Here is a 27,355-nt window from a genome sequence, read left to right as displayed (position 1 = left end):
GGCGGGGGGGGAGTTGGGGCATTTAATTATTCTTCTCATTCACCTGGAAGCATATATTTATATCTTTCTGCTCATTGCTGTCTGCTCTAAAGCCCCTTATTAAGCGTGGGCTCAGTGCAACCAGCCACAATATAATCTCTTGCCCTGCTAGTGACTCCTACTCTGCTGGTGACCTTCACTTCTCACAGTGATGAGAGTGCAGAGCAGAGAAAGAGCACCAAATGCCATAAACTTTTAATTGAATGAAGTCAGCATGTTGAACCAAAGCAGAATTAATACTTTAAAATGTAGAGCCAGCTCCTCAGCTGGTTTAAACTGGTATAGCTTCACTGAAGTCTGCCGTTGAAATGCCCTGCTTCTCATGAAATGTCCAACCTGAAGTAGGAACTAGGACAAAGGGGTCAAAACTGAGAAGACTTGAAAGCTGAACCCGAGAAAGGACTACACTTTATTGCCTAGAAAGGAGGGATGGGGTATTGTTAAAGGATGGTAGACTACAGGGGAGGACATCCTGAAGGAAACTAGATTCTGCAAAGTTTTGCCCATAAACCTTTTGGCATTTGGAGAATAAATGAGGACTGAAGGCATTGACACAGGATTAATGCAGCAGAATTATTGCTCTGAATATTCCAAATTCTGTGTGTCCCTTTCTTTTCCTACAGCATGATTTTATTTTTAATTCTGGACCCTGCATCTGTCCCTCTGGCTACTCTCTCTGTTTGGCTTCATTAAGCTGCTTCAAATTTGCTCTGTTGAGGCTTCCAGGCTTCATACATCAAGTATCCTAGTCCCTGCTGCATGCCGGCAGGAGAATGAAAGCAGCTGTGGATGACTGAATCCAACAGATTGAAGCTTTGACAGCATGAACGTGGCATTCAGTTTTGTGCCCCTGGGGTGACTGCCTGGTTTTCTGGCCCCCTAAGGCTAGGTCTGAAATAATGGAAGTGCTAGTAAAGAGACTGAAGGCCAAGGAGATGGATTCACGCAGAGAAAGATTTTTAGAATCTTTGTTGGATGGAGAAAATGTGGAAGGAGCTGGGACATGAAGTTTGTTGAAAAATATAAAAGCAATGCAGCTGCACATGTACAGTAAAGGGCTCTTCAAGTACTTACTGGGGGGAGGGACATTTTCAAAAATGCCAAAGGGGTTTAGGAGTCACACCCTATTGAAAGACACTGACTTGATCTGAAAATCTCCCCATGTTCGATTTATGAAAAAGAGTATATGTGGTCGTGTCATGAATGCTTTGCTCTTGTATTTCTGTAAAGAACAGTTAGAAGAGAAACAGCTGGCTGTGAAATGCTAAGCGATGGATCTTAAATTGCCATTCTACTCTGAAAAGTGACTATATTAAAATGACACCACCTTACTCTACAGATCTGCTCCCTGTGTGTCTTCAGTTATACTGCTAACAAGTGACAAAAATAAGTCTTTATTGCTCTTTTATTCCTCATAGCCATACAGAACCAATGCCCCTAGCCTGGGGATTGGATTATAGTCTGTCAGTCAACAGAATTGTTTAAGGTCCAATCAGTTACACCTGTGCTAACCCACAGAAGAAAATAAGGTTGCATAGGTGTCCCTAAGGGCCTGATTTGGCTTGGGCTGTGAGAGAAGGAAAGAACCCAGGCTTCTTCTCAGAGCCTCGGGTGAGTTTGCAGAGCTGGCAGTCAGGAAAAAAAATCTTTTATTTGTAAACTGAGCACTGAAACTGACATTGAATCACTGAGAGACAATGAACATGGATCGCATAAAGCAGTTGTTACAGAATCACTTTTCAGGGTAGACACATCCTTTAATTTATTTTTACAAATCTTGCCTCCTGCATGCACATCAGCTTCCTTAAAGATTGTATTTGTAGTTAGTATGAGGAGTTTGTGCCCCCCCGCATTTCATTTGATTTACATTTGACTCACTCGAAAAGATCACACACTGATCAGAATGTAGTGCCCTGCTTTGAACTCTGTTTGCAGGAGGCAAAACTGTACTGATCATACCTGACAGCATCCACACCGTCACAAATTTGTCCCTTTCCTCCAAGATTGCAATGAGGATAGGCTTATTCCTACTCCATCCAAGTGGTTAAGAGGCTTTCTTGGGTTTGTTCTGGAGACCTGAGCAACCCAATAGGATGGGGTTCATTTTAACCTGTGCAGTTTACGTAAGCCCCTCTTTTCATCATCTCCCAATGGTATGTCAGTGCAAAACTGTCCCTGGTGCCTTGTCTTCAGATGAACATGGAATACAGCTCAGTTAACTAGAGTGCTGTTCAGTGTACACTGAGGAGATGCAAGGGTTAGCCCATAGAGCCCTCTAGTATTTGGGACACTAATACTATTTTCTACATCTCTGCATCATCTTCAGTTTTACCTGCTAATGCTGTTTCAATTTCATATTCTCTCAAACAAAAAGCAAAGGGATTCAGAGCAGTTAGCTCTAGGAGGGAAAGAAGGAGCCAAGGACTTATCTATTTGGAAGACTGAAACAATCGAGGTGTGTTGCCTTTGCCTGAGAACTCAGTGGCTCAGAGTATTAGGAAAGGGTCATGTAACCTTCAGGGCCAGCTCTAGCTTTTTTGCTGCCCCAAGCAAATAAAAACAACCAAAAAACAAAAAAACAAACTCGTGGGGCGGCCGGATCAGTGAGGGGGAGAGAAATGAAAAAAAAACAAACCCAAAAAACCCCACAGGCCATCCGGAGCAGCGAAGGGGACAGAAAAACAAACAAAAAAACCTGCGGGGTGGCCGGAGCAGCGAAGGGGAAAAAAAAAAAACCTGCCAGGCTTGCTACAGACCAGGCACCGGTCCCATCAGGGCTCTCCCCTCCTCCACGCTGCCGCCCTCTATAGGGCAGCCGGAACGGCGAAGGGGAAACCTGCAGGAATGCCTCCCCTTGGAATCTGCTGCCCCAAGCACGAGCTTGCTCGGCTGGTGCCTGGAGCCGGCCCTGGTAACCTTCTCCCTTGAGATCACTAGTTCAAATAGAGATCAGGCCCAAAGTTAGTATCATTTAAAGACTGTTCATTGGCCTACATAAAATAATTTGGGGACCTGGGTTCAGTTCCCAATATCCACACCACAACCACCACATTGTAACTGGTGCCCAAGTTGGCATTCTCAGCTGAGAATGGTAAAGAATGAATGCCATTCAAACACTGAACTCCATTTTTATCTCTGGTGTTCAGATCACACTGATGCACATATGCAGTGCAGCACTTTATGGATAAACCAAGGACCTCAGTCTCCTGGGCTGTTGGGCCAACACCTTTCACTAGCACAAGATGTATTTTAAAAATATTAAAAGGAAAGAATCATACTTATATCTCATAATATTATGAGCCTGTTTTCAGACTGATTTCACAGTAGTGTTACTTCTAGCCACAAATGGATTTATGCCCTCCCATCCATACATTCATTGATTAGGCTCAATACTTGAACACCACCTCCTGTGACTTGACTGAAATATGCAGTGGCAGTGAGGCAGGAATCATTATAGTGCTGTGACTAATCAGGTAGGGATATCTATTCTAAGGGAGCTCTGCCACATTGGAAGCTCAATAAATATGCAGTGTGTTTTAGGAAAAGGCAGGGCCCCAGTAATCTAGTTACAATGATGTAACTCTACTGAAGTCAAAGATTCATTTAGTCCATAGGTTATACTGGTTGGGACAAGTTGAAAGCTGTGAGGGTCACCAGAATGGCGTTAACATCCTTATTCTCACTGTAGGCTCGGGGATCTGGAGGTGGCAGGAGAAGGAACGATGCTGCCTCCCAGGATGACCATGACAAACCTTTCGTTTGTGACAGTAAGTAGCACCCAGACCACCAACTCTGCTTCTGGCCTGGTCTAACCAGCTCAAAATGTAATCAGGGCTTCATGTTCTCCTTTCCAGCATAGAGTCCTGCTACTCTCTGACTTGCATGTCTTTCACTTGCTGCTGTTGGCGTTTTTGCATGAAAGAAAGAAAGTGAAATCACCTCTCATGCTCTGTCAATTTCTCTCTCTCTTTGTGGCTTCTCTGCCTTAACTCTCTCTTCCTCCACCCTTGTAAGATTCACCCTCTATTTCCTTCTCTGTTTCAGATAGTTACAAACAAAAGCTTAACTCAAAAATCTCCGACAAAGGTACTTCACCACTGTGTATCTCTCACTTATTTTTGTGGTGATTCCCTTTCTTTCAAAGTCCTAACTCTCTCAGTCCTTCCTCAGACAGAGCTCTGAGGGACATCGGTGGGAGCTGTGCCTCGGTAAGCACTGATTAAGACCTGACTGCCCTGTTCTGTCATTTGTAGGGTACAAGTAAACACCAAAGGAAGGTGTCATTGTAGCACAGGTAGGCATACGCATGTGGGCATTAATCTAGCTAGCTCAAGTACCAACAGTAGTGTATGTGTGATAGCACAGGCTTCAGGGACCCTGGGTACACAGCTCAGGTGGCTAGCCAGTGCTGAAGTCCATACTTCTGTATTGTCACTACTATTGTTACCCTAGCTAGCTAGATGAAAGCTAGCATGGATGGGCCTAACCACACTACTGTCATACCTTAATTTTCTGTGTAGATATGCCCTGACTCACTGTGAGTAGTAGCTGACTTTGTGATGGATTCCAGTGGGACTGCATGTGAAGTAAGGCATTACTCAAAACGAGCAAGGGTGTCAGACTGTGAGGAAGAACTCCAGAATTTGGCATAGTATGAATTATTTTTACAGCTAGGATCTATCCATTGGCATTTTTTCTTCTTCTTTTCAACTCTTTCTCACTTCAATACATCCTATTCAGTGAGTGACATGCTGGGCTAAACCCCTGTCTTTCTGTGAAGCTCCCACTTCAATGTCTAGAATAGATTGGGTGTTCATTGGGAATTTGTGCTGTCAAATACCACCACTAACTAACCAAAGCTAACAGAGTGCTGTTGTCTGTTGAGTCGGTTCCAGGATATTAGAGAGACAAGGTGTGTGAGGTAATATCTTTTATTGGAGAAGTTGGTCCAATAATAGTTATTACTTCACTCACCTTGTTTCTCCCTAAAGCTAATAGAGTCAGAAGGAGAGGTGACCATCTTCACTTCACAGCTCCAAAAGGTTTTGGTGGGGTTTGGGATGAGTTGGTATGCCCACTCCTTTCTGCCTCCAACCTTCCAACTCTTCCAGCCCCAAAAGACCAATAATCACAATAGCTATCTATGACTCTGTAGTTTTTAAAAAATGAAGAAATCTGGAACATACATGAAAGGTTTATTCCCCACAGTCCAGCCATGCTCTTTCATGGTGAGGTTGGGTGATCTTGTATGGTGGTGTGATTGGCATTCCAAATGTCTTGCTTTGGCAATGAAAATACTATGGGGACTCTAGGGATGGAGTTCCTTAATGGTGCAATTGATTTGGGAGGGAGAAAGGAAATCCTTGAATGGGCAGAATGGTCTCTAATATGTCTGCACGTGAGTATAACCTGATCACAGAAGGAGGAGCTCTTTAGGGTGAAAGGATCTGTTTTTACATTGGAGGGTTGAAATTTCTCCTTCTAAGGATTGTCCAGAAGTCCAACACATATTTTATGTTTAAAATCCTGAGCCTTTCAGTGAGAGTGGATGTGTGTGTGAGATTGTCTATATCTCCTTTCTTGGAAATGCCCCCACATGGAAGGGCACCTCTGTAGATTATAGGCATTTTGAACATATTGTCACTCTTTTCTGTTCACTCCCATTTCCCTACTGAGAGTATAAATGTTTTAGCTCAGCTGTGGGATCACCCAGGCACCTTAGTGACATGCAGAGAGATGATTCACAGATAATATGTGACACATCAAAGATATCAAAGCAGGCAACAGAAATCTGAGCTGAAGCCAAGGTTATGGTGCATGTTGTACTGATGTAGTTTTGCCCATTCCTAATTTCTGGTTTACATTTTAGAGCATAAATACACTTTTTCGTTTTGAAAAATAAATCTTTCCAACTTCCTTTGGATGAAATCTTTCATTTTTAAGAAACATATTATCAGAAGGAGAGGACCAAGATAGATGGCTAAGTAACAGAACTCTTTTACATTATTATGGGGGACTGGAGAGAGGGTTGCTCCAGCTATAGTGCCATCTTTCTAGTGTGTCATCTTCTCCCTCCCTTTTAATATCCACTAGAACTTATATAAATAACTTGTAGTGAATAATTTATTTGACACATTTAGACCCCTTTTCTTTTAATGAATTGTCAGCAAACAGTTTAGGATTTTTAAAAAATTATTTCTTCTTCAAAATTATTTGCCAGATATTTTCTTCAATTGTATCTTGATCAATACATTGTTTGGGAGAAGTTAATTCCCAATATTCAGTGTACAAATTCACAGCTAGATTGGTTAGTTTTAGATGGGAACATGCAGGTTACAGAGTATCATTTCTGTTCCCTGTCTCATTACTCTTAGGCCAGGTCTACACTGCGACTTTAAATCCGGTTTAATGGCCGATATACCGATTTAACGCTGTATCCGTTCACATGACGTCGTCATTAATATCGATTTTACCGCCTCCTTAAATCGATTTCGGAACTCCTCCCAAACGAGAGGAGTAGCGCTAAATTCGATAGTGATAACTCGGATTAGGTTCGTTGTGGACGGAAATCACGTAGTGGCCTCCGAGGCGGTATTCCAAGTGCGACCACTGACCGCTCTGGACAGCATCTGACTCGATGCAGCGGCAGGTAAACAGGAAAAAGACCCCGCCACGAACTCTTTGAATTACATTTCCTGCTTGATCCCAGCGTGGACTCTGATCACCACCGGTGGCGATGCGTCTCAAATCAAAGAAGAGCTCCAGCTAGGGAACTGTCGGATGATACTACGGTCTGATCGCTGTATGGGAGACAAACTGGTTGTATCCTGCTCGTTACAGACACGAAATCCAAAGCGCTTTTGAATAAAAATGCAGGATACCACAGCGCTGCGTGACAGGTAACGGGAAGCCAGAGACTCAAATGGCCGTCATGAAGAGAGGTGGAGGTACTGAGGACTCCCGCATCCCACCAGTCCACAGGCAGCGCCCTCTGTAAAATATTCCATTCTTTGGCTGACTCCAAATGTCTGTAGGTTCAAACCAGGTCTGGCGTGTTCAGGGAACAGCTCCTCAGTTTATTCCCACCCCTCCCACCAAGTGAAAAAAAAGGGAAAATTGCTGTGCTAGCGTTTGCTCAATGCACTCTACAGAAAAGCGCACAAGGGTCTGCTGCGCTTCACAAAGGAGGGTGTAGGCTGTAACCAGCACCCGCATCGGCAGGTGCCAATATGTATTCCACTGCTCCTCAATCGACGCAAGTAAGGAACTATGGATAGCTGAAGACACCCAACAGTGCACCGCTCCTTAAATCGATGGTAGCCTTGGACCAGGGACGCAAGCAATCGATTTTGTGATTGCACTGTGGATGCGCAAACCCGATTTTATAACATCGGTTTTGTAATATCGGTTTAAACTACTTCGAATTAATCGTGCAGTGTAGACGTAGCCTTAGAATCACATTACTGGTGTGAATAATTGCCTTCATGAGTCCATAATTTGCTTTTCCTGTATATTCTCTCATTTTCACCCCAAATTTTCTGTTTCTGCAAACATGCCTGCCAGTAAATTTGTTTGCTTGAATGTTTGTGGAAAGTGAACAAACACAAAAGGCTCACAAAGAGAACTGAATTGAAGTATTATTTATTTATTTAAAGGATATAGTCACAGAAAATTCTTCGAGGAATTTGACCAGCTCTACTTCCCCATTTATAAAACTGTGCTTATAGGAAACAGAATATACTTCAACAGTTGTCAGTATTCACATAAAGGTCTGTGAGAAGCTGCCTGTCCATGTGTCAGCAGCATGGCTGTGAAGGAGCTAACCCCTGAGACCGGGTTAGCCTCTTCACCTTTGACTTCTTGCTGGCAGACCTCCTTCCATTGGAAGATGGGAATGCTACTCCAGAGAAGGAATGCAGCCCTGACCAAGTGAGGATAGGTAAATGGCTACGTACCACCTGAGCAGATTTTGTGCAGTTGGTTGGTCCAGAAATTAGAACTGCTTGAAAAATGGAATTTTCATCCCTCAGGAAAATTTGGTTTTGTTCCAAATCGAGATGAAAAGTCAAAAACGTGGAATTTTTTGTGAAATGAAAATCTTATTTCAATCTTATTGAAATATTTCATTCTGACTTGTTATACAACATTCTATAATGATTGAAACATTTTGACTTTTTATATTACATTCTAAATATAACAAAAGTTGCAACAAAATAACAACATAAAAAATAACCAACAACATTGATATGTTCCCAGGAAAAGTTTCCATTTCATTGTATCAGCATTTTCTGATGAAAAACTGGTCAATCTGAACATTTTCGACCAGCTCTACCAGATACCCTTGAAAAGGGGGTCGGAGAATGGGGCTGAGAGGAGATCATGTGGGAGGGCTGTAGGCAGGAATGTGTACTGCTGCTTACAAACTCAGCCTGAATACATAACTAGGAGATAGACCAGAGACAGCCTGTATGTATGGCCCCAGGTAGGATGCCAGGGTACCAAATCAGGCTAGAAAGAAGACCCAACACAGCCTGGGGAAGACTGGGGAGCTCCTACTACAGCAGCTTCAGATGAACAACAGGGTACAAGTTTCAAGTGACGGGCAGAGTGAATGAATGAATGTATAAATTACAGTAAGGACAATTGATGATGTATGGTCATAAATGTTGCCCTGTGGGATCCACTAGCCAGAGAAGTCTCACCACAGCTGTGTTTTTATCCATGATTTGGCTGTCTTTGAAAATCAAACATCTTTACTCTGGTAAAACTTCATCAACGTTATATAGAGTTTCATAGCATGAGTTCTGGAAGAAAAAACTGTGAACATCTCTAGCTTCTGAACTAGATGAATTGATGTTCTTCCATCTCTCTGAAGTGGTCCACCTGTGCTAAGTCATCTAGACACTACTTAGGACATGTCTACACTGCAGCCGGGAGCATGCATTCCAGCATGGGCAGACAGACTCATGTTAGCTCTGCTTGAGCTAGCTTACAAAAAATAGCACTGTAGCTGGGGGCTGCATGGGCAGTGGCTTGGGCTAGCCGAGGGTGTCTGGGCAGGTTTGTTCTCAGATGCTACCTGTGCTACCCCAGCTACACTGATATTTTTAGTGTGTTAGCTCAAGCACTGCTAGCATATGTCTATCCATCCATGCTGGCAAGCATGCTTCCAGCAGCAATGTAGACATACCTTTATTCTTCTTCCTTCTTCTACTCCTTCCCCCACCTCACTGTAACTAATCTGCAAATATACTTACTTGTATCTTATTTTAAATTCTATTGTTCTTTTCCTCTACTCTATCTTCACATGTGGGGCTTCTCTTTTCTTCTTCTGTAAAAGGAGTTGTTGCATGTACCTTTGTCAAGCATTTACCGTCTCTAGCCTGTCTCACTGTTTCTTCTCATTTCTGTGTAGCTCTTCCTCTCTTTATAGTGCACTTTGATTAAGACACTTACCTTATATAGCATCCTTTGTACAGAGACTCCTTGAGATTGGGATCCCAAGTGGGCCTTTTAGTCCATCTCCTTCACAATGGCAGAACTGGTTTAATTCTTCTTATCATCCCTGATGGACCGGTGACTAATCCAGCCTTGAGTGTCCCTAGTGATGATGATTCTTGTCTAGAAGCTTGTTCTGTTGCCTCAACTGTCCTTTTGGTTATCAAGTTTCTCCAAATATTTAACCTGAATTTTCTGTGCTGCAGACTTACACCCATCAGTTTGTATTCTCTTCTTGGTACCTGATGAGAATAATTGTTTCGTGGCTTTTTTATACTATCCTTTTCTGTATCTGAAGACATTTATCATGTGTCTCCTCCAGATCTCTTATCAAGCTTGTTGCTCTCCTCTGAACTGTCTCCAATTTGTCTGTCTTTTTTTTTACTGTGTGGTAGCCAAAACTAAACATAGCTCACAGGAGAAGGCTGAACTAGTGCAGAAGATTGGTGTTAGGTTCAGTAACTATTTTTGCTATCTTGTTTTACCCGTAATACTCCTAATATTGCATATTCGTTTTGTGCACATGTTATGAAAGCTAGAGAGGCAATAGACCTATTAGGTTAGTTAGTCCATTCTTTTGCCGGTGGAGGATTGTATTCTCCAGGGCTATTTTCACTCATGATTTAAAGATTTCAAGCAAAGGGGCTTTCTCCACTGCCACATTCATAGCCTTCATATTTAATATGCCTGTTCCTTATCCATGCTACCTCAGCTAGTTATCCTCTGGCTTCAATTTCTTCATTTTATTAATCTGTTTTACTTGAAACATATTACATTTATCTTTGTTGGATCTCCTAGTTATTAATCAAATGACTGATTTCATCTCCTTTATCCAATCTCTCAGGCTCATGCAGGGCATTTTTTGTTATTTTCCCAAGTGTGTGTGATCTTTCCCAACAATCTGTCCTCTGCACATGTCATTCTTGTATTCTCCACTCCCCTGCCAAATCAGTAATAAAAATATAGACTAGTACTGAACCCAAAATGGATGCTTGCAAGCACCTAAGGCTAGTTTTTCAAAAGTATTTCGGTGCTTAATGATGCAGATAGGCACCGAGAGGGATTTTCCCCAGAGTATCTGAGCACTTAACAACTTTTAATATGTTTATTCTTACAATGCCCCTATGAAGTTGGGAAGTGCTGTTATCCTCATTTTACAGCTGGGGAACTATGGCACAGTGAGCAAGTGCTCAGGGTCACACAGACAGCCTGGGGAAGATCCAGGAAGTAAACCCAGTCTCTCAAGTCCTAGGCTAATGCCTCAATCACTGGATCATCCTGACTTCAATTTACTTTTGAAAATCCCACTAGGTGCATCCTTTGATACCTAAATACCAGTGTAAATGTGGCCCCTGGTGAATATTTTGAACTTGGCACTGAACTATTAATATTCTAAAATTGATTTTTGTTTTTTAAAAAAGCAGCCTCTACATTGAAGGTTGACCTCATCGATATTCTTCTAATTTTCTTGTGTGTCATGTGGCATAGTATCAAAGGCCTCATTAATGTCAGAATACACCTTGTCCTCTGCATTCCCTTTGTACACTAAACCTATCTTGTTAAACTGGGATTTTCAAGTAGCCTAAGGGAGTTAAGGCAACCAACTTCCACAGAATTTCAATGGGAACTGAGCACCCCGCTATCCAGCCTAACATATTACATAACTGTGGCATGACTTGTTTTTTTGCAAATATTTGTTGCTATTTATCACCATATTTTCTGTATGTGCTTACAAAGTAACTGCTTTATTCATTGTTCTAACAACTTACCAAGATTTGAAATTAAATTTTCTCCTGTATGCTCCCCTGCCGTCTTTCCCCACATCTTTCCTGCCATCTTCTCTTGCTCAAACTTCCTATTGATTTCAGTGGCAGGTTTTCTGGAGCAAGGCCTGCAAGATCAGATGTTATGTTTGCTTTTTGCCTGGCCTCTGAGACCTCACCTGCCTTTCTTGTTCTCAAAAACATTAACAATGACTTCAATAGTACTTCCACTGGCCCCTTGAGCTCTCTAGGGTTAATATCACTGCATCCAGTTGATTTGAATATATTCTGATTATAGCCTTGTGACATGCTTCCTCAGAAGTCTGGTTTGTGTCACCCTTCCCTTGATAACTATTAGAAGCTTAAGTGCTAAACCGCGGGATGACATTACCCTGCTTAGTGAGGACTGAAGAAAAGTAGTTGTTAGGCACTAAGAACTAGAATAAAATAGAGGTGAAGTTAGAAGTGGATGGGGTTACCCGGTGTTGCTATTAAGGATGGGTAAATAGGATGACATTTGGATTCAAATAGTATTGGGATTCAGAGGGCCTATTCTTTGGATAATATTTAGATGTCCAAAGCCATTATATCAACCTTTTAGTCCATCCCTCACAACACTCAGAGGCTTCCTGTCCCTGCAGCAGGTCCTAGGGCTTTAATTATCTGTGGTTTCCATGTGGGATGATGGTAGTCCTGTGCCCTGTGAAACTGTTTGGGAGCCAATGTTAAATGAATTTGATGATCTCAGCCCACTTTTAGATAAGTGTCCATATGAAAACCTCTAACAAACAACCGTCATCGCTCCTGCTACACTTAGTGCTTATTGATTCCATTTTTGGCAGTCTCAGTAGGGAAGCCAAGGATTAAATAGATATGGAGATTTAACACTTTTCTGACCTGTAGAGGTAGTCTCCATTTAGATCAGGGTTGAGGCACATGGGTGGAGCAGGACAGGACTCTGTTGCTTTTTCTACCTTGCTACAGCTGCTCTGGGGATTAGCAGAGGACATCAGTTTTCAGGGTTTCCAATCCATAGTTTTCACCAGCAATTAATTTAACCACATATAGTCTCATTTTTAAAAAATGACATTTAAATGTTTTGTTGCAGTCTTTAATATGCATGTAGCCTGAAATTAGCACAGTAGGTAAGTACTAGGGCACATCCAGTTGGTCAGCCCAAACAGAACCACTCATTGTTTGGAAATCCAGTGGGAAATGTATTACCATTTTGCCATTTTGCCATTGTGATTAACTAGATTTGCAACATAACACCCTTGATCAGCAAGACAAACCTACTGCTTTCCCACCGATGAAGATCAAAATACAACCTGTAAAACATTAGACATCTCCAACTTCCAGATTCTGGTTATGATGGTTGTAATAATGGAAACTATATTCCAGAGCCAGTGCAAAACAAGCTTGGATTTTTTTTGGGTGGAGAATAGGAGGTGGGGATTACTTCACAAAATGGCTCCCCGGCAGTGATTAATTTAGGCTTTAGCATTGGACATTCCCTCCAGCTGAGAAGAAAGAACAACCCTTTGAAAGCAGGCAAAACAGAAGCAAAGAGAAGACCAATGTACAATAACTCCTCACTTAAAGTCATCCTGGTTAACGCTGTTTCATTGTTACGTTACTGATCAATTAGGGAACATGCTCATTTAAAGTGGTGCAATGCTCCCTTCTAATGTCATTTGGCAGCCACCTGCTTTGTCCACTGCTTGCAGGAAGAGCAGCCCGTTGCAGCTAGCTGGTGGGGGCTTGGAATAAGAGCAGACTGGCAGCCCCCTATCAGCTCCCCACTCCCCTAAGTTCTCTGTGCAGTATCTGCCTGCAGTTCAGCTGTGTCCCTCCCCCAATGCCATGTGCTGCTCCTGCCCTCTGCCTTGGAGCTGCTCCCTGAGACTCCTGCTTGCTGTGTGGGGAGGAGGGAAGGAAGCAGGGCCAGCTCCAGGGTTTTTGCCACCCCAAGAGTGGAAAAAAAAAAGCTGTGATCGGCAGCAGCTCCACTGCGCCACTTTCTTCTTCGGCGGCTATTCAGCGGCAGGTCCTTCCCTCTGAGAGGGACCGAGGGACCTGCTGCCGAATTGCCACTGAAGAGCCCGACATGCCTTCCCTTGACCTTGGCTGCTCCAGGCACTTGCTTGCTGGGCTGGTGCCTGGAGCCGGCCCTAGAAGGAAGAGGGAGGATAATGTCAGGGTGTCCCCCTGCTTCTGCACCCTGCTTACCCCATCTTCCACAGAGCAGGGGGGACAGACCAGGACTCAGGACGGAGGGAGCTTGCAGCAGCTGCCTATCAGCAAGCTGATCTAATTAACAAGGCAGTGTACTTAAGGGAAATGTGCACACTTCCCTCCATTCCTGCTGCCTTGTGTAGAGAGAAAGTTAACCCTTGAGGGCTCAGTAATTGCTAGTTCATCATTTAGCAGTAAGGGAAATATCCCACCCTCTGACTCCTCCACCTCAACCAAGCTTCACAATCATCATCTCTGTGTACCAGTATTAAATTGTTTGTTTAAAACTTATACTGTATATGAGTGTGTGTGTGTATATATATAGTCTTTTGTCTGGTGAAAAAAATTTCCCTGGAACCTAAAGCCCTCATTTACATTAATTCTTATTGGGAAATTGGATTCGCTTAACATCGTTTCGCTTAAAGTCACATTTTTCAGGAACATAACTACAACGTTAAGTGAGGAGTTACTGTATGAGGGAAGGTGCGGTGAGAATGCAGCACTCGCACCTCCCCCAATTTCCTGTTTCCACTGACACGTGGATGATTTTCTTCTGTCTTGTACTGGTGACAGACTGTATGTGTGTGTGTGTAGTGCTGGCTAGAACATAGCTCACCTCTGCCAAGGACCACATGTGTAATGGTCTCCGAATGAGAGTAGTGCAGCCAATAAATAGCTAGTGACAAAGCCATTTGAGCCATAGACCTCAAAGCACTTTTTAAAACAAGAAGTATCATTATCCCCATTTTACATAGGAAAGAATTTTAAAGGAAAACTGAGACACAGAGAGATGAAGTGACTTGTCCAAGGTCACAATCATCTTCAGTGACAGAGCTGGGAATAGAACCTGGTTTTGTGAGGCTCCTTGTGTAGGTAATGGAAGTGTCTCTAAGTAGGGCATGTTTTCCCATAAAATAGTTGGGTAATACGTTAATTTCATATTTAAAATTTGGAAGCAAATTAAGATAAATCACAGAAGAGCATCTGTTGGAGAATGATGATTAGTAAGGGTTTGATCTGCGCTGTTTTATTATGTGGCTTGCTCACTCAGTTTGCCCACAACATAGCACACTATGGTTTACAGCTGGCTGAATGCAAAACATATCACTAACGTGCAGGATGGACCAAAAGGCATATTGGGCCAAATCCTTTAAAATCTGGCTTGGTTGCCTGATTAAAGGCCAAGTCATAAAGGGAGGACTTGCCTCAGTGTTAGAAAACAGGAGAAAATCTGTCAATTGCTAGACTTATGTGTCGATCCAGGAGGAAAGTGAAAAAACAAAAACAAAAAACCAAGGCTGTTTAATGGAGTGGATAGCTACATGGTGAAGTTTGTGAAGTGCACATTCTTCATTTAAGTGGGAGGTGCATGGTAGCGGAGCATAACATTCAATGGAGAGTTTTATCTGTGTTGTAAGATTGTGTTCTGATCACAGCATTGGTAATTAAGAGAATAAGAGAGATAAATGAGAGAGATTTGTTCTAACCACGGGACTGGGAATCAAGAACTCATGGGTTCTAATCGAGGTTCTGACACAGGATCACTGTGTGACTTTGGCAAATCACTTAACCCCTCTGTGATTTTGTTTCCTCATCTGTATAACGAGGGTAACATCACACAGGAGCATGGGAAGGAAAACCCCTTTGAATATGGAAAACATTATATAAGTGATAGTGTCTATAAAACAGTAATTATTAACAATACCTATCTCTGAACACAGTGTTATGTGAGGTTAATAAAATATCTTCTATCTGGAAAATAAGAGAGTAGGCAGAATTTAGAACATAAGAACGGCCATATTAGGTCAGACCAATGGTCCATCTAGCTCAGTATCCTGTCTTCCAACTGTGGTCAATGCCAAGTGCTTCAGAGGGGATGAACAGAACAGGTAATCATCAAGTGATCCATCCTCTGTTGCCGGTTTGGGGAGATTCCAATGTGACAGCCAAGTTCTGAGTTAGTTTTTATTCCAGCATACTCCTAGGGAAGGTGGTGATTGTTTTGCCTGGATAAGAACACAGGACACCCTTCTCTCCTGCAAAAGATTAACTTGCACAGAGACTAGGAAATCCTAAGAGTTTCAGCAGGTGGAGTTGACAGTGTATGAGTGTGAGAAGTGAAAAAGTTTGGCCGTCAAGAAGAAGCTGTGGGTTTGGCTTCAAACAGCTGCAGATCCTCTGAGATCCTCCAACCCCTCAAGGTATCCACTGGGCCATGTACAGTGGGCCCCCTCCCACTCTGGCTTAAGTGTTCACTGGCCTCCTTCATTGCTAGGAATGCCCCTGCCTGTTGCTATCCTTGGAAGCCCCCCTGTCCCTATCATAAGGATTGCTACAGAAAAGAGAGGCCAGTTGTAGAATTTAGTACAGCCTTAGGCTGTGCCCAAAAAATAACTGGCAAAAACACTTAAGTTACAATATTGTAGTGAAGTCTGTGAATAGTATCTGTAGTTCACAAGAATAGTGTCACTGTTTTTTAAAGCTTCCTTTTAATTCACATGAGCATAAATGGGATAGGGCAGGATATATCAATTTAACAATCAAGTAATCTACTATGAACATCTCTCCATCTGTCTTTTCCAAGGTATGTAATAAAAGTCATATAAACCAAACAAATTTATCTTTTAAAATCATACTTCTTTTTACTATAAGCCATATAACAATAAGTGTTTTCTATTTGTCTTGTTTGTGTAAAATGTTAAGGGTTGTGAATTCTTGCTGTTTGTCTGCCTGATAATTTTTGTATCACTGGTGTGTTCCATGTTCTATGGCAAGGGTTCTCCAACTGGGGGTTGGGACCCCTCAGGGGGTTGCGAGATTATTACATGGGGGGTGGTAAGCTGTCAGCCTCTACCCCAAAGCCCGCTTTGCCTCCAGCATTTATAATGGTGTTAAATATATAAAAAAGTGTTTTTAATTCATAAGGGGTGGGGTGTCTCACTCAGAGGCTTGCTATGTGAAAAGGGTCACCAGTACAAAAGTTTGAGAACCACTGATCTATGGAATGAAGGATGATCTGGGTGGGAGTTCTTTCCTCTTCTGAAGTGCAATCAAAGAGTAGCTGGCAGATACTGAAAGGTGGGAGATCAAAGTTGCCTTTCTTAAAGGACCTAAAAGACATTTCTTAAAGGACATATACCTAAGAATAGTCTTGTTTATTAACACCTCCCCTGCCCCCCATAGGAAATTCAAAGTTAAGGTTACACTTAAAAGCAGCCCAGTGAGTTTAAAGTTTGGATATATACATTTAAGGCATCCAAACAACCTTAATTCTACCTCTATATATCTGCTTCTTCACTGTAAGTATTATTTTTGTATTAAAGGTGTTTTTAAAAGGGTTTTAAGAAGCTTATGGCTGTAGGCATTTTAATTTGGAAAAAGTCCGTACTGATACAGTGAGTGTATATTTGCCATCTTTGCATCTTCCCTTCATCTTTTTTCATAAGGGCTATAGGAAGCCTGTGGTCTAGTGCTGTGAAAAACTTAAATTTGGAGGACACTCTCTTGTATTTCTGTCTGACTCTTATAGTGCACCAGTGGCCATGGGATCTGGGCAATGAAAGAAGAGGTACAGAGATTTAAAACAAAAGTGGACTTTACTCAGACCTTCCTAGAGTTTGGTTTTTTGTACTTAGATTTCCCCCATCTTCCCATCTCACCTTCTGTTGTGATTAGGTGTTTATACAAATATAGGCTGCAAGTGATGTATTAAAACTGTGATACAAAAATGCTTGGGGATGGCTTTGATTTTTTCTTATTTTTTTTTAATAATTATAATAAATTTTCCTAGTGATCAGGTTACATATTGGAGTCTATTGCCCCAAGGAAAAGGGATAGAGACTTACTTTTTTAAAATAAAAGCTTTGGTCTCCCATCAGTCATATGGTACTCCATCAAAAGCCCACCAGGATTGATGGGCTGTTCTGATATTCCATTTGGATAGTGAATAAGTTCTCAGACATGCCTTCCACCCCTCCAAGAATTGATCCTGTGCACTAGGTCTTGCTAAGATCTTTTTATCATACTTAATTTGAAGTTTCTAGAACAAATCATTTTTGAGATGGACCAAAAAGAAAAAAAGACTTCAAAACACACCTCCTATTTTTCTGATTCCCATGTCTTAGAAACAGCTTGTATAATTCCCCACAAATTTAACCAATACAAAAGACACTTGCAAAATTTGAAGAGGAAAGGATCTTTTTTTTTTTCATTTGAGGACCAAGGGGTTAAATTTGACTTGGCAGTGGTAAGTGAGTCTCTGCCTTAACATAATATTTAACAATACCAGCAAGGAATATACACAGTACTCTTTCATGTGCATACCAAGCAGCTGTAATATAGTGGTGTCTTTTGGTAACTACCAACTGGGGCTGGATTGGATCTGCTAACCTAGAGGTGAGAGAGACCATATCACTTTATCAGTCCCTGACCCAGCCAGCCTCCTGGGAATTTGTGTTAACATTTTATCCATCTTTCATACCTTTGTGCCTTACATCTAATGTGTTTTCTTCATTTGGTGCCTGATAATCCTTTAAGTTCCATGGGCACAATTACCACTGAAATTAGTGAGACTTGCACCTATGTTAATGGACTCTGACCCAAGTTAATGGCCTCTCTTTAGTGTAAAATTAATCAGCATTTTATGGCCTCCTATTAAAAACCAAAAATTCTGGTCTCTTGGATAATAGGCCCTCACACTTGACCTCCTTGTTGGAACTCTTAGTAAAGAGGGCAAGGGCTGGATATGTCTTTCAGACTGAATTCCCCTCTCACTTTGGGAGGTGGTCCCTCCTGAAGCATGTTATGGCTAGCATAGAGGAATCTTGCATTGCTGCTGCCTAGGTTGTGTGTTTCCTGCCCATATCGAGGCATTTCTTTAACTTTATTTTTTTAAATATATTTTATTTACACAAAAGCAAGATCAATGTTATACATGTGTTATTTAACCATAGTGAATGGAGAAAAATAGGACAAGAATGGTTATCATTATGAATCATTGATTCTTATTGATATCATGCCGTAGATAAGCATGCTTTACAAACTCCTAAGACCAGGTATGTTCCTTGAGACAGTTTACAAATCAGTTAGAACAAGTTGAGTGTAGCAATGTCCTCACCCCTGCGGTGCCTCCTGCTGGTCTTTTCTGGGAAATGGCTCTCCAGCCTCCGGAGCGCCCTCTGCAGGCCAGTGTCCTGCTGCCTTTTGACCGCCATGTCCCTCCGAGGACCCAGTGCCCCTTTATCTGGGGTGCTGCACTGTGGCAGTAACCCCTTTCTCTGTGGGTCTCCCCTCCCCAGGGAACCCTCACCCACTATCCCCACCTCACCTCAGTTTAAGGCCACTGCCTGTCATTGTCTAGCCCCCACGCCCTGGGGCAGACTGCAGTATCAGCCTATTCATCACCGGCAAGGTTAGGTTTGGACCTGCTGCCTTTGCCTACCCCTGGGCTGCCCTCTGCAACCCCCAGTACCTATTTGCCTTCTGCTAGGCCACAGCCTGGGGCTTTCCAGGCTGGAGCTCCCCAGCTCCTCTGCCTTTCCCTAGCCCTGCTTCACTAAGGTATCCCGTCTCTAGCTCCATGCAGCCAGGCCCATCTCTCTCTACAAACAGAAAGAGGCTGTTGAGCGCCTGGCTCCCAGCCTCTTATATAGGGCCAGCTGAGGCTACTTCCCCTGTCCCAGGGCTGTCTTTAAAACCTTCAGGACAGGAGTGGGTGACCATCCCGCTACATTGAGATTAAAATATTACTTCACTGATGTATAGTCTACAATTTCACATAATCTCCTCCTTAATGTGGATCATCCACCTGCTTTTTGTGAGAAGTAGCAGAAAAGTTTCATATAGTGAAACCTGATTACCTCAATGTAAATGAACAAATGCTTTTTGAGCTTTTTTGCTGAGCATTAGAACATTGTTGGACTCCTGCATGTGGGGAAGGTGAATGTGCGGGGTCTGTCGGACCCCTGACACTCCCTGCTCAGTGAAAATCCAGATCAGGTTACTAAGAAGATAGCCCTCAGGGAGCCTAGAAGGGCCAGGAGGATACACTGACGAATCAATAGCCAACAGTTCAGTTAAAAAAGCTTGCCTGTTTTTTCTCTGGGCAGTGCAGAGTGAGACTGGAATAGAGGAGCAGCAAGTTCCCCGTGATTGCCTAGAGCCAGATCAGGGCTTTGCCCTCAAGCACTGCAGATAGGTATTTGTCTTGGAGTTTTGTTTGTTTATTTAAAGGTGCAGACTGCCAAAGTTTGAGTTCATTACTTTTAGTGTGCTATGTATGGAATGATGCCAAGCCTGTGGCCACAACTGGTGGACTGTGCAGTGTGCCTGCAGTACCACGCTTGGCCTTGCTTTGCACTACCTGCCACAGTGAAATAAAGTTGTCTAAAAATTGTACTGTGTATTACAGTCACACATATCACATGGTTAAGGGGCATTTTCAGAACTGGACCATCAGAGCACCTTAGAGGGAGTATTGATCCCAAGAACTGGATGGAGAGCCATGAGCTGCTGGGTTCTATTCCCAGTGCTGACACCAACTGCCTCTCTGTCCTGAGGCATATTACATAGGGAACAGTACTGTGCAAAGTGTTTACTACCATGAGTAATTCCTGGGACGGTTGGACTAATCAGTAGTAAGTACTGGGTCTGGTAGTAAGAGTTTGCAGGATCTGTCCCTTATCTTCTCTGCCTCAGTTATCCTATCTGTAAAACTGTACTAATGAGACTTAGCTCACAAAATGGATTTGAAAGAGAATAAGTTGACATTTGATAAAGCGCTTTGAGGATGACAAGAGCTAAGGGTTGGGCTGTCGTTTTACAGGCAATAACCTGAATAAACATAAATTCCTATTAAAAACTTTAACCTACAGCTATCATGGGTCTTGTGATAAAGCTCAACCCATTGTAGAGTGTCATGGGAGCATAAGTATTTTTATGAGTCTCAACGGTTTGAGTCTGTTAAGGCTTGTTGACTTGTTGACCAAATAAGCACAGGCAAAATTTAATGGAGGATTCTCCATCACACAACAGATATTATTACTGGACTGATCAGTGTGAGACTTAACTGGGTAAAAGGTAGAAGCATCACTGCTGAATGGTCTTTGAACCAGAAGCAGTAGGTGATTCCTAACTTTTGTGTCTGGATTTAAATTGGGAAAGAAGATCTTTTAAAGATTTTTTTTCTTTTCTTGCTGTTAGTAATATTGGCTCCTTCTCCCTGAGGTCAGTAATCATGAAACAGTGCTGCTTGGTCTCACTCCAGTTCCCACTGGTAAAGAGCCCATTATCTCACAAAACACCAACACCGCAAATGTCACTTAATTTAGTTTGACAGACAACCATGTTGGCAGTCTCAGGGGACAGGTCAAGGACTGAGTGGGCCATGAAGGTTGACCAACCCTCTCAACCTTAGAGATGCTCCATCCAGGCCAGGGATAAGGACCAATGCTGGTGCAGAGTAGGAAAACTTGAGTGTACTGTACGTGTTCTGGTGATAAATAGAGGACATTAGCCTGCAGGGTTGTCAATCTGTCATCTTTCATCAGCATTATATTTGCAAAGTTTCAGAAAACAACAACAAGAAGGATGTACAGTGATGTTAGTGGGGGATGATGTATTAAAGGCCATTCTCACTGTTGCTGAACGTACTGATATTCCATTCTCTTCTCCCTTCCCTCATGTCTCTTTCCCTCTTAGTCTGTGGCAAACGTTATAAGAACAGACCTGGACTGAGCTACCATTATGCTCACACTCACCTAGCCAGCGAAGAGGGAGATGAAGCCCAAGAGCAGGAGACTCGGTCCCCACCCGTCCATAGAAACGAGAACCACAAACGTGAGTAGTGTTTGCTTTTGTCATCCCTTCAATCTTTTTTTTCAGGGATGTTACCTCCACCTTCGTCGGTGCATTTCAGCAGTTGCTAAAATTATTCTGCTTCTTTGTGAATTAGTAGAATCTGGATGTTTAGTGGAGTTAATCAACTTCAGCCTGCCCTGGTGCTGAGCTCAACTAGTCAAGAATTCAGTTCAAACTCAGCATTAGCTCTGCAGCAAATCAATCTTCCATCACTGCTCCTGTGGGGAGGAGATGACAAGGGGAGAGGGTAGGAAACTCCACCTGCCTGTCATCAAACAGCCTCTTAGTGATTAGTGTGGAGATCAAGAAAATGCACCATTTGTGTCAATGCATTTTCTGCTATTTTTCTTTGAGAAAAGATCTTTATTCACTTCTCAGTTTTATGGTATAAAATTATCAACAAATGCCCCATGATCCCACATCCCTAAACACCACTTTCTAAATATTAATCTGGAAAAATCGAAGGACTAAAAAATTATCTGCACAGATCTGATAGCACAAGAAAGGACAGAAGGGCTGTGCTTTGGGAATCCTAGCAGCAAAGTTGGGGGAAGATAGTGTGTTTGCTGGCACAGGAAAGCCCATTTTAACCTTTTTAAGGCACAGGACTGAGAGTCAGGAAATCCATATTTTATTAGTGCCATTGTATCACTTAGCCCTCTTCTGCCTCAGTTTCCCCGTGTGCAAAGTAATAATTGCCTCCCACTCAGAGATATCATGTGGTTAAATTCATTGATTTTTTGTAAAATACTTTCAGGTCCTTAGATGGAAAATGCCATTTTAGTTCAAAGTAATTATTATTGTTGTTTATTATTTATTGACAACCGAATGAAATGCTTATCAGTATAAAATACAGGGCAAATTCTTTTCTTCCTGACATAAGTATAAAGGAAGAAACTTGGATCTAGGAAGCCATTTCCTCCTTAAGCAGGATAATCCATAATTGTCTCATGTGGTTGTGGGGAGGGGTTCTCCTTTCTCCAAAGCATCCACTATTGGCCATTGTTGGGTTGGGCTGATCCTGTTGGGCAATCCTAAAGTTTTTATCACTTTTCCGCTCCACCTTTTCATGTTTAACATGTTTACTAAGATGTTTTGACTTGTCCAGAAGCAGTTTTGACTCACTGAGTTGTTGATAAATTTGAATTGACCATTACTCCTTGGAGTTACTGTTCTGGCAGGCTTTAGAATATCACCATCTGGCCATTATCTCACAGGGAGCTGTAAGAGAGGGTTTTTTGTTTCTTTATTTTGTGTGCTGTCTCTAGATTAGTTTTCTGTGTCTGAAATAGGGTCTACAATACTTATCTACCTGATGGGGCTTTTGAGGCTTAATTAATTTGTGTTGATCTTAGCTCTACACAGATAAGCAAACTGAGAAGGGCACACTGTCCCCCACCATTCAGCTTGGCACAGGGGCCAGAGGCAGGCCAAGTTCTTGTGGTTCTGAAGCTCAGGGACTGGGAGAGGTTAGCACTGTGAGTGGTACCAAACTCCACAAAAGGAGCTGGGAAGGATGGAATGATATGCCTCCTTCATTCCACACCAGCCAGCAAATCTGGGCCATTGCGGAGGAGAGCGCACTCTGCTCTCTGATAAAAAGTGCAGCAAGAGCTGCTCGGACTTGTGTGTCTCCCGAGCTCCTGCAGGCATTGTGCTTGATGCAGGTGTGATGCCTCCGGGAGAGGTGGCTGGTGTGCAGCTTCCAACACAGAGAGTAGCTTAATGCCACAAGCATCCCCTTTGCATTTGTAAATCACTCTGAGATCCAGATCTTTGAGTGGAATGTTCTGTCTGCTCAAGAATCAGTGGCTACTGAAGATGGAGACAGAAACAACGTAAAAGTGCCAAGAGATTTGTGCTGGGGGTGTCACAGTAGGCTGGGAGGCAAATCTCTGGACTGGCTGTTTATTCCCTTTTTCTGTTTGTTGGTTTACAGCCTGGAGATCAGCTCTTGCATATTTCCTCTTTCACTTGGCAATATTTAATTTATGCTGCCATCCATCTTCCACGTGAATGCTAATTGTCCATGTTGCTAATATAAAGTCATTAACTAGCCCTTTTGTACATGGGGATGGTGGGGAGCCAGAGCATCAGATCCTTCCTTTCCCCTAAGTACTGCTGGGCATGTGTTATGAATTAGATTTGACAGGTCTGCTGTGTCACAGGGTCTGGGCTTCAAAAATCCTCTGTGTGTGGGCTTGTAGGGGGAGGAGGGGATGTTAATCCAAACAGCTAATCTGCAACCTACGGAAGAGAAGGGCCAGAAGTACAGTAAGCAACAGGCACTGATTATTTCCTTAGCAGTGTGGCAGAGAAATACAAGCAGCCTAATTTAGAAAAGGCAAAGCAAATCCAAAGCAGCCATTTGGAATTTGCAGTGCCATGGGAGGTGGGATCTGTGGCAGCGAGGTTCAGGCAGACTGTCCAGTATGAACTTCTTGCCATTTTATTCTCTCTACCACTCCCAAGTCTCCTGTTCAGTCACTGCTTGCAGCAGTATCCACAGTAGCACCTGCCCTACTGACATAGAAGGAACCTCCCTGGAGCAGAGCCTCTGCCAGTCAGTTATTGATCCTCTGACTGGTGCCATCTTAACAGTTGATGGTCTCTCATCTCTCTCGCAACGCTCCTCTGTCCCCATGCCTTCAATCACCTGCAGGCCATCTTGGATGGCTACATATATGTTCCAGGGACTGAAAAAAAGATTTATATAGGAACAGCCTAATTTAAACTGACTGGCTTCTGTTGGGTCTGTATCACAGAACAACAACCAGCCCAGGTGGGATATTCCATTTCTTCTGAACCTCTCACTCTCCCTATTACTGTTTCGTGGATTTTGTTGTCTGCCTCACTCACATATAGTTCAGCCTTTCCCAAATCACCTTCTCTGACCTCCTATTTTCCCCTAAAACAAGGAGGCTATGCTTTTTAATACAGGCTGTGACCATGCAGCCGATTTACTTATATGTCTCAGCTCACTCCCTTGATATGGGGGGGATGTTCCTTCCTCAAGACCCAAACTTGGCTTCATCCCATATAGACTTGTTATATAATGTCGCAAATACTTGTCAGCCGGGTTTGAAATCATGAAAAAGAACTTACAGAAAACTACTTAAAAACCAAGGAAACCTGAACCCTGACAATAGAACAAAATGGTTCCACATCATGTCAAACCTACTCTTCTGCTGTCTTCCTCCTTCACTATTTGGCATTGGCAAGATGTGAGCTTCGAGCCTGGGGTGAGTCCATGAATCTGCCACTGAACACATGCTGCAATATATGTATGTCTCACCTAATGTTATAGGATGACTTGAGGTGAGCTGATGCCTGCAGATTTTAAAAGGTTTGTAAAGTGGGATTTTTATTAACTTGATATCTGTCTATTTAAATATATGTTTCAATGAATGTGGTATTATAAAACTAATTTAATTGCTAAAGGAACAGAAAGGTGTGTGCCTGTCTGTAAGGAACAAATCTCCTTTTAAATAGGAGGGAATCATCTAAGTGGCACTTTGCTTTTTAAAACTTAAATGTTAGGATGATTTCTAGTGTTCAGAAAAATTAGGGTCTCATAGTACTGTCTAAAGTCAGTCATAGTGTGAACAGATGCTGTTCAGACTTCATGTGCCTGAGCACCTCTTCCAATACCAGTCCGGACTTGCCACACACTCTGCTAATGCCGCTGCTGTCCAGAGCATTCACACAGCTCTGCTAACATGCAGATTTGACTTGTCAAACCAACTGCTGTACGAGTTCAGGGCATCTGCCAATTTTGCCCATTTCTCTGGCAGATCTTGTGATGTGGACAAATCTCTAGTTGAGAGATCAGTCAATGGCATTTGTGTATTCTAAGCATAATTAGATACCTAGTCTTCAAAGATAAAAAATTAATGCAGTAACCTCACTGTGCTTCCAAGCTGTCCTCCAGCTCCCCCACACAGCCTTCTTTGAAACATTTTTATTTCCATCCAGGCAGGGGTCTGGAGATGAATAAATGACAAGAGCCAGCCCCTCAGTTGGAGATGAACTGTTTGTTCCTCTCCACAAGGAGCATCAATTTGAAAAGCTACATCAGGCCTCCCTTTCTCTGCCTTAGTGCTGTTTCTCACTGGGGAGGTGATAAGAGCTACATTTGAATGCAGGAATGCTCCAACACCCACCTTCCTACAGGAAATCCTACAGCAGGTGCCTTTTCAGTGAAGAGCTGCATTTGCCCTGATTAGATATCTCATTAGCTTATTCCATTTTTCTTGCTTTTCCTTTGTTGTTTTTTATAAAGGAATGAATGTAAATGTCATTTTAAAATGAAATTTGATGGAGCCGTCAGACTTATAGCATTAAGGTTGCGTAACAGGTTCCATTTGTACCCTCTGTTTTTAATTAATCATAATTTTCCCAAACATTTACCTTTTGGGCTGACATTTTCCATGCCTGAATGTTATGGGGAAGTTTGAGGAAACCTTGTTCAGTCATTATGAATGCAGGGAGGGTGAAAACATACATTTCCCCATTATACAAAATCTTCTTGAGACTTTAAATGGCTTGGCACAGAAATTTTGGCAGGAAAGTAGCCTTCATTAAGGAGAAGCACTTTGAAGTGTTTTGGAGGAAATTGATCCTGATTTGACTGAGTAATTGGCCTTTAAAAATCATATGCTGCATCACTACCACTTCCTCCCTCAAAAAAACTAAGGTTGGCTCAGGTTCGGGCTCTCTGCATAGTATAATACACATATTTATATTTTTTATTATAATTTTTCTCTCACCTCTCAACTCCTTTCTTCAAAGCAGAATACAAAGCCAAGAAAGCTCCCAGTGTTTGACTGGGCTTGAAATTAGGTAACATGAGTTCACACATGCCTCATGGGTGCAATTTCCATCCTCAAAATGCTCTACATTTAGGAGGGACCAATGTGTGCCCATAATGTACTAACCCATTTTGGATGAGTTCAGAGCTGCCCTGTCCCAGTGTGAGCTCCAAGATGGATTGTGTCTCAGGTAGGGCAATCCCTCCCTTAGTTTCCAGTGTGATGGGAGTGCTGTATTGCCAACACTAAAAGTTAAATCATAAATCAGATCCCTCTCAATCCTGAGATTGGCCCAGAAACCAGGAGATTTTAATATAATGGGTTTTTAGTCTCATTTTTAAACTCACCCTGGTCATCTCCAGTGCGTGCTGGACAATTACCATGTTGCCAGCTCTTACAGATTTATAGTGAATCACATGATTTTGGCCCCCTGGTGCAAAAACTCTTGCTAGAAGATTCAGCTGAGATCAAACTGCTCAAATTTGTATAAAGTGCTACCTGATGGCTCAGAGAGCTAACAAACACCTTCTCCCTAAACCCAAAAAATCCAATTAATTAATATGTCCTCCCAGCCCCACACCTGCCCACCCACAGCCCATCAGTTAATTATGGTCTGCAGCCCCATAGCCGTTCTTGTGAAAATGGCATCAGATGCTCCCTGTCCTACCCAAAAACTCCTCTTGGCTCATAAGGGGAGGATGGGAGAAACCTATCTGTCTCCTGCAGAAGGTCTGATTTGACTGCTTTTCCCACTACCCCACCTCCTGGGAAAGACCAGCCAATCAGGGCTATAGAACAGGGCTAGAAATCACACGAAGGCCGGAGCTTCTTGTGTCATCACGAGACTGATTCCAACAGGGGCCAAAATGCTGTTATGAGAGTTGCCAGTTCTGGGTATGTGCAGATTGTACCATCTCTTTGGATGGTGCAGCCTTCTTCTCAGGCTTGCATGGCAAAGAATCTGGCCATTTCCTCTCATTTTGTTTGGCTTGCATTTTTCCTTCCATGAGTTTTAATGAAAACGTTGTAAAAATAGTTTATAGGAGAGAGCAATACATAAAAGTGTGTGTGTGAGTGAGAGTGTGAGAGAGAGAGAGAGAGAGAGAGATGGAAGGTGAGTGAAGTGAACTAAAATTTATTTGAGCTCCGCTT

At 42.6% G+C, this 27,355-nt stretch overlaps 1 protein-coding gene across 6 annotated transcripts in view; it reads left to right on the top strand.

Moving 5' to 3' along the window:
• Window positions 1-27,355, top strand: part of DPF3 (double PHD fingers 3) — a 269,649-nt gene that overhangs the window by 186,230 nt on the left and 56,064 nt on the right. For all 6 annotated transcript variants that reach the window (XR_012655786.1, XM_075065418.1, XM_075065416.1 and 3 more), the window contains 2 exons: window positions 3,728-3,806; window positions 21,234-21,371. Coding sequence is in view for 5 of the 6 variants with exons in the window: in XM_075065418.1 (XP_074921519.1) it covers window positions 3,728-3,806; window positions 21,234-21,371 (217 nt within the window). In the remaining variant the exon portion in view is untranslated. The remainder of the gene's footprint in view (window positions 1-3,727; window positions 3,807-21,233; window positions 21,372-27,355) is intronic.

The sequence above is a fragment of the Chelonoidis abingdonii genome, chromosome 4 (assembly GCF_003597395.2).
Source record: "Chelonoidis abingdonii isolate Lonesome George chromosome 4, CheloAbing_2.0, whole genome shotgun sequence".
Taxonomy (NCBI): domain Eukaryota; kingdom Metazoa; phylum Chordata; order Testudines; family Testudinidae; genus Chelonoidis; species Chelonoidis abingdonii.
This window is presented reverse-complemented; position numbering and strand designations above follow the sequence as displayed.